The following is an 8,449-nucleotide window of genomic DNA, read 5'->3' on the forward strand; positions in this document are numbered from 1 at the left end:
TGTGCCACATTTTCTTAATCCAGTCTGTCACTGATGGACATTTGGGTTGATTCCAAGTCTTTGCTACTGTGAACAGTGCCACAATGAACATACATGTGCATGTATGATTTATAATCCTTTGGGTATATACCCAGTAATGGGATGGCTGGGTCATATGGTACTTCTAGTTCCATAAAATTCTTATAAGAAAACACAGGGCACATGCCTATAGTCCCAGCTATTTGAAAGGTTGAGGTGGGAGGATCGCTTGAGCCCAGGAGTTTGAGATCAGCCCAGGCAACATAGTGAGGTCCCATATAAAAAGAAAAAAAAAAAAAACGAAAACAAACAAACAAAAAATAACCCACAGGGGTAAATCTTTATGGTCTTGCATTTGGTAATGGATTCTTAAATATGACATCAAAAGCATAGGTAACGAAAGAAAAAATAGATAAATTGAATTTTATTAGAATTAAAATCTTTGTGTATAAAATGATACTATCAGGTATGGGAGAAAATGTTTGCAAATAATTTATCCAATAAGGATCAAGTATTCAGAACATGCAAAAAATATTAAAATTCAACAACAAAAAGACAACTCAATTTAAAAATCCCAATAAAAAAATGGACAATGGCTTGAATAGACATTTTCCCAAAGAAGATATATGGATGGCAAACAAGTACATGAAAAGATTCTCAATACTTTTAGTCATTATGGAAATACAAATCAAATCCACAATGAGATACCCCTTCATACCCAGTAAGATGGCTATAATAAAAATAAAGCTGAAAATAACAAGTCTTGGTGAGAATGTGGACAAATTGGAACCCTTCTGTGCTATCATTCTGTGATGGGAATGTAAAATGGTGCAGCCACTGTGGAAGACAATTTGGAGGTTCCTCAGAAAGTTAAACATAGAATTACCATACAGTCCAATTATCCCCATCCATCTCCCTGGTATATACATTCAAAAGAACTGAAGACAGATATTCAAACAAATACTTGTACATGAATGTTTGTAACAGCACTATTCAGAAGAGACAAAAAGGTGGAAATAGCCCAAATGTCCATTAATGAATGAATGGATAACAAACTGGTATATATATACATATATACACACAATAGACTATTATTCAGCCATTAAAAGGGATAAATTACTGTCACATAATACAATGTGGATCAATTTCAAAAACATTTTGTTAATTGGAAGAAGTCAGACACAAAAGAACACATATTTTATGATTCTATTTATATGGAATATCCATAAGAGGTAAATCCATAGAGACAGAATGCAGATTAATAATTGGCTAGGACTTGGGAGAAGAGGGAACAGGGAGTGACTGCTTAATGCCTAGAAGGTTTCTTTATGGGATAACAGAAACATTTGGAACTACATAGAGGTGATGGCTGCACAACATTGTGAGTGCTAAGTGGCACTGAGGTGAACACTTAAAAATGGTTAATTCTATGTTATATACATTTCACCCCAATAAAATGGATACTGTTACTTTCCTTCCTCTCTAAAAAGCTAAGCTTCTTATTTTCCTGGGTCAGGAAGAATCCTTTATATCTTTAGTAATCACAAGTTACTATCTAATGAGCTGTTATAACGTGTTGTGAACTGTGATGCATGCTTTTCAGGCACCATGTTATTTAAGCCTCACAGCAGTAATACCTGGCATATATTGAGTGCAAAGCAACCATTTGTCATATGGATGAACAACTGTAGAAGCAAGGTACACGTGAGACAACTGAGGTTGAGAGAGTGAAGGTACTTGCCCCAGGTCTCCTGGCTAGTAAATGGCAGAATTCAAACTCTAAGAATTATAGGACAAAAATATCACTTTTGGTTTCAGCTCTAATGTAATGTTAGGGAGAAAGACATCAGGTTTTATCCCTGGAAAGAAGTTAGGTCCTTAATGTTACTTTTTGAGTCTTACTGAAATGCATACTTGTTAATTTGCTTGTATTGGAAAAGGTATGGCCTAGGTATCAGGCAGCCTGGATTTCCAACTCTCCACTATTACTAAATGTGTGGCCTTAGGAAAATTTGATTTAACCTTTCTGAAACCCAGGTTGCTAATTTGTTACAAGATTGTAAAATTGATGATGGCAGGGTGGACTGGTTCAGCCAGAGTTCAAACTCAAAGCCGCCTTATTCTCCTGACTTTTAAATAATGGGAACTGATGCAAAATGTTAAGAAAACACTGTGCAGGTCAGGCAAAATATATCTGAAGGCTACATCTGGCTTGTATGTCACAAGTTTTTACCTCTGTATTAGTAGAGGAGACTGTGGCAACATATTGCCTGGGTTTTAAGTTAGGCCATTTACTAGCTCTGTGACCTTAGGTAAGCTATTTATTCTGTCTGTTCCCCAGTTTACAAACAAGTAATGATAGTATATACATTGGAAAGTTGTTACAAAGATTATGTGTCTGTGTGTGTAGTCACCTAGAAATAGTACTTGGCATGTAGCAGTGTGGTGCAAGTATGTTAACTAAAACAAACCAAATAAGTCCTACACTGCCTTTCAGCTGTTAATATTACATGACTAAAGAAGAATTTATAGAAGGCCAATTATTTGCAGTAACTTGGTCTTTACTTTGGTTTGCTCATCTGTGCCTCAGTTTACACATCTATACAATGGAAACAGTAATGGTACCTGCCTCATATAGTTATTGTGATGATTAAATGAATTAATATATAGTTTATCTACAGAACTTAGAACATTTTCTGGCACAGAGTATGCACTATATAAGTCTTAGTCATTATCATCATTAATTTTTAAAATATATCTTGGTGAAGCTCATATGAGTCAATACTGAAAATCTCCAAAATAAGTTGCTTACAATATGGCATTGATCCTAGGAGCATTGTCTGTACCATAATAAGGGTGCTGAACTCTTTTTTTTTTTTTTTTTATACTTTAAGTTCTAGGGTACATGTGCATAACGTGCAGGTTTGTTACATATACATACTTGTGCCATGTTGGTGTGCTGCACCCATCAACTCGTTAAAGGCTGCTGAACTCTTGACCCTTCAATCAATCATACAAAAAGCCAAAGTAGTAAGGTCTGAGAATAGAAAAGCTTCCCAGTCATTGCATAGTCTACTTAATGCATCCCAATACTGGATTGAGATACAAAAGAAAACTAGGCTAACTTGTATCTATGAAGGCAACTAAAGAAATTTATTTTTAAGAGCTCTTTCTGCATTTTCCATAATATCTCTAAGAAAGAGGTAAGAAAAATTCAAATTGTGATTCAGAGAGGCAATTAGAATTAGAATATAGAAAGTTATAGAATTAGAATATAGAAAGTTCTATATTGGAAAAGAGGATCATCTCCTGCCTCCCTAGTTTGTCCCAGTCTACCTGGGGTAGACTATTGCTTTGTAAATATGTAATAGAAGAAAATTACAAATGGAGTCAGGTCCCGGAGTTCAAAAAAGCAGCATCCTTACCATCATTTTTAAGGTGAGAGAAGAGTTTGGTATGAAAAAATATAGAAGTCTCAGAAGGACTTGGGAGTGAGGGGATGTCCAATGGGGCAGGAGTCCTACTGTGAGAGGAGTATAAACACATTGGAGCCCCAAACTAGATGAATAGGCCACAAGTTTAAGGGTGCTGGCGATTGAATTATAGTGTCAAAGTGATAAGAGTGACAAGTATTAGTGGAATCTCTTTTGAGAGGAGACAGGGATTCTTCAACATGAGAAGACAGGGACAAGGGGAGATTTTACTGTGAGAAAAGCAGGGACCCTATTGTAACAAGACAGGATATAATATGAAAATGCCACTGTGAGTTGATGAGAGCATTGCAAGGCCAATAATAATAAGAATGGGGAACGGGGGGAATTAAAGTGGAAAGTGGGAATAATACAGGGGAGAGACTTGGGGTTTGTGTCGGGAAATATTGTAGAATTCTGAGTTTGAATGCACAAGCTATAGTGTGAGAACCATTCTGCAAATAAGGAGGGTATAGAGTGCCCCTTAGTGTGACAGGACAGGGTAAAAAAAAGATCATAGAATTTAAAAAGGGGTAGTCTAATGAGAGGGAATGAGAAATGATATGCTCATTGGGAGGAGTAGAAAATATTAGAAACCCCAGTAAGAAAGAATGGGGTTTCCCCAGTTTGAGAAGATAGGACAAATGCAATCCAATGAGAAGTAAGAAGAAATAATAATAAGAAACCCCAAAGGAAGAGGATGGCAGAATGTGGGGCTAAAAGTGAAAGAACACTGCGGGAGGTGGGGAGTGGGTTTCCCAAAAAAGATAACGAGGAATAATGGTTAGAAAAGTAGCGGCCCTTTGATGGAATAGGAGATAAATTACGGAAACCCTTGTGGGAGGGTAAAAGAGGTGACTCTAGTGGGAAAAGACACGGAAGAAGGCACTATCATCATGTGACAATAGCAGGGTCACCAGTATAAGCTGTCAGAAAATAATGTGGGGCTCCTAATGGGAAGGAGTTGAATGCTCCTCAAAGCAAGAAGGTAGGAGACTGCAGGGAACTCCAGTATAATATAATCAGGGCCTCTAGTGTGAGAGGAGAGGATGTATTATAGAATACCAATCCCATTAAAGAAAATTATTAAATGGGGGGGAGCCCACAGGGAAAGAGAATGGAGGGCTTACCACTGTGTGAAAAGGGAAGATCTTAATGGAGTAGAATAGGGTGCACTGTGGGGTCACAAGTGGACAAAGATATGAAGCACTTCAGCCAGTGTGAGAGGATCACGGGAAAACGATAGATTCCAGTGTGTGAAAAAGGAGAGCTAGTAAGAGAGGAAATATTCTGGGATTCTCAGTAGGAAATCCCTAGTAGGAAATCCTAGTAGGATTCTAGTAGGAGGGAAAATGGTGGGGCTCCTAGTTGGATGCATTGGTGGGATTCCTAGTGTGAGTAAACAGTTTGAAGACACGGGGTATGTTATTTCCTCAACTTGGTAGAGTAGGGGCTCCCAGAAGGAGAGTATAGGTGCAGGTGGTTGCCCTGTATGAGAAAAGGGGGCCCTCGTGGGAAGAGCCAGGACATTATTGTGGGTAGGGCAAAGAAATAAGAAACCCTAGGTGGGAGACGATGGAGACACAGTGCGACCCTAGTGGGAGCGCGCAGGAAATATTGTGGGAAGCCAGAGGCTGGGGACAAGGAGCTCTCCAGGGAGAGAAAGGAAAACCGCAGAGAGAGGGCTTGAGAACACAAGGGACACCAGAGTGAACGTAGGGCAAACGATTATACTGGAGCATAATTTCCCCACCTTAGGTGCCCAGCCCCACTTACCCAGGCAGAGTTCAAAGACGTAGGCATAGTAGGACCAGAGCACGACGAGGACAATAACGAGCACTGGCACCCAGGACAGTACCCGGCGGCAGCACCGCAGCCCCCCAGACAGAGCCATCTTCCAGCCTCGCCGCATCTTTGGCTCGAAGATCGACCAAGCAGGCCTGCTGGCGCCGGGTCGGAACCGCTAGGGTGGCGGTTGCGAGGCGGGAAGGCGCGCTGTGCGGCACTCCACTGCCTAGCCTGGCGGGAACCCTCTCGCCGAGCCGTCGCCACCTGTGGGGCTGCGCTGCTGAGTGCGCCCCGCCTGGCACCATAGGCTTGAGTCACGGCGTTGAGGAACTAGCGATGTTGGAGCGGAAGGGTGATCCGTCAGGCAGTCGCGGCTAGCACGCTCAGAGGGAGTGCAGTCCCTCCCCTTTCCGCCTCCTCCCACCCCGTGTTTCAAGGCTGGATGCAGGGCTGGACCTCCGCAAAATCGTGAAGCAGAAGAAATTTGGGTCCGCCCATCTGCTCTTACTGCACTGCGTCCGCCCTCTTTGTTTCTGTCTCTGTCTCTCTCTCCCCCTTCGTTCTCTTTCTCTCCTCCTGCTGCCCCCCACACAGTTACACACACACACACACACACACGCAGTGTGAAAGATGCGAGCCATAGCATCTCATAACATGAAGGCCATCCAGCTCCATCCTCCCACTGCTGCTTGAACAATATGCTTAACACGTAGTGCCGCAGTCGCTGCTTGGGTAAGTCCTTTGACAGGGCCCTCTCTCCTTCCCTTTGCCCTACCCGCAGAATCAGCTTAGTATGTTTTTAGAACAAACACATTGGTATAAAAAAACAAATGAGGGAGACAGTGATTCTGAGAGGGGTCATGGAAAGCTACAAAGGTAGTGATATTTAAGCTGAGCTATATTAATAAATTCAGGTTTTCCAGGCAGATGAGAGGAGGAGGACCTTTTAGACAGAGAAAACAGCATTTAAAAGTCATAGAGTAATGAAAGTCCAAAAATGTTCCAGGAGCAGCTAGTGTGGCTTGAAGAGTGTGTGTGAAGAAGAGAGGCTACGAATGAGACTGGGAATATGAGGCCGTGGTGTGAAGGCTCTTATATGTCCTAGCATGGCTTGGGGACATAATCATGTAAAGCAGATTATGAAGAGCCATCAAAGTTTTGGGGAAAATGGAGTGACATCAGGAATGTTTTTGTGAAATAACTGGCAGGATTTTGGAAAGGAAGATGGCCTGGAAGTAGGAAGCTCAACTAGAAGATAATTTAATTCAACAAATGTTTTTGGAGTGGTTGCTTCCTGTTAGATCAACTTTGGTACAAAAAGAATGACAAAATAGTGGCCTGACCCCAAGAAGCTCATGTTCTCTTTGGGGCCGTAGTTGTTCATTGACACAAGTACAATAATAGAAGTACAGCAGGCTCTTGGCATTTATGGATTTGACCCTCACTGTTTTTTCCAAAGGTCTTTTACATGAAGACATTTGTGATTTTGGTGAGATGCATGTGTGATTCACATTCTGTGTGACTACTGTGTGGGAGCAAGTGTCTCTACAAGGTTGCTCTCTGTTCTTTATTTATGGTTATATATGCAGTAAATTACCTGAAGTGATAAAAGTTTTATTGTTTCTTTTCAGATTAAGCTGATTTTATGGTTGATGTTACTAAATTCATGATGCAATGAAATGCAGAGTTCATTTTAGTTACAATATTTAGTAGCCCAGTTAATTATTTGAGCCCTAAGGTTCTGACATGTATACTTAAATTTTCCAATATTCATTAATTTGGGGCTCGTGGAACATGTATCTTGGGATTGTCAAGGGTATACTGTTTAAACCAAGTAGCCTTGAGGAGGCAATCATTAAGTGTGAAAGGGAAAGTCCCAGTTGGGTTTTGAATAATGACTAGGAGTTCACCAAGAAGATAAGAGATGGGAGTAGGATTTAAAGGAGGAGGGGATTCCAGGCAAAAGGAAATATGTAGGGCAAACGTATGTGAAACAGCACAACGTACTTGGGGGACTGCGCTTTTGCTGGAAGATATTACAGTAGTCTAACCAAGAGATGGTAAGAGCCTAGGCCTAAGCCAGGCTATGAGGGGAGGAAAGGAGGGGAAAGATGTAATAGTGTTGGGGGAAATCAACAGAATTTATCAACCAGTTGGCAGGTGAAGAGTGAGATAAGTTAAAGCTAACAACCAGATTTCTAACTTCAGTGCCTGAATGAACAATGTTGCCAATCACCATGATAGGGTCTATTATGAGAAGAGCAGATTTGGTGGGGGAAGTTGATAACTTTCATGTTTTGACGTGATTAGTTTTGCCTAAATCTTCCTCTTCTAAGCCTGATCACTAATCAAATAGTCTGGGGTGGGGGGCTTATGACAGGGATAGCTCATACCCAAAGGAGTATGGAGGGTCAAGAACCAGAGAGACAAACCATGTTCAAGTGTATATATCAAGGATTGGCAAATTATGCTTATGGGGCAAATATGGCCCACTGGCTTTTTAAAAGTCAGAATAAAGTTTTATTGGAACACATTCATGTCAATTTGTTTACCCAGAGTCTATGGCTGTTTTGTACAATGCTGAGTTGGAGTAGTTGTGACATAGATCATATAGCATGCAAAGCCTACATTTATTTAAATTTATTTTTAAAGACTTTATTTGTTAGACCAATGTTAGATTAACAGCAAAATTGAAAGGAAGGTTCAAAGATTTCCCATATAACCCCTACCACCACATGCATAGCCCCCATTATCAACATCCCCCGCCAGAGTGGTACATTTGTTACAATCTATGAATCAGCATCAACACATATTTTTCATCCAAAGTCCATAGATTCTATTAGCATTCACCCTTGGCGTTGTATAGTCTGTGGGTTTGGACAAATATATAATATCTTGTATCCACCATTACAGTATCATATAGAATATTTTTGCTGCCCTAAAACTCCTCTGTGTTCTACCTGTTCATCTCTCCCTCTCCACAACTCTTGGAAACTGTTGATTTTTTTTTACTGTTTCCATAGTTTGCCTCTTCCAGAATGTCATATAGTTGGAATGATACAGTATGTAACCTTTGCAGATTGGCTTCTGTCACTTAGTAATATGCATTTAAGATTCCTCCATGTCTTTTCATGGCTTGATAACTCATTTCTTATTAGTGTTAAATAATATTC

The 8,449-nt window shown here is 40.5% G+C and overlaps 1 protein-coding gene across 2 annotated transcripts in view; it reads right to left on the bottom strand.

Annotated features, from left to right (window-relative positions):
- ZDHHC15 (zinc finger DHHC-type palmitoyltransferase 15) overlaps positions 1-6,003 on the bottom strand; it is a 149,112-nt gene extending 143,109 nt beyond the window's left edge. For both annotated transcript variants that reach the window (XM_050776390.1, XM_050776389.1), the window contains exon 1: positions 5,265-6,003. In XM_050776390.1, the coding sequence (XP_050632347.1) occupies positions 5,265-5,400 (136 nt within the window). In that variant the 5' untranslated portion in view covers positions 5,401-6,003. The remainder of the gene's footprint in view (positions 1-5,264) is intronic.
- Positions 6,004-8,449: the final 2,446 nt, after the last annotated feature.

Source organism: Macaca thibetana, chromosome X, assembly GCF_024542745.1.
Source record: "Macaca thibetana thibetana isolate TM-01 chromosome X, ASM2454274v1, whole genome shotgun sequence".
Lineage (NCBI taxonomy): Eukaryota > Metazoa > Chordata > Mammalia > Primates > Cercopithecidae > Macaca > Macaca thibetana.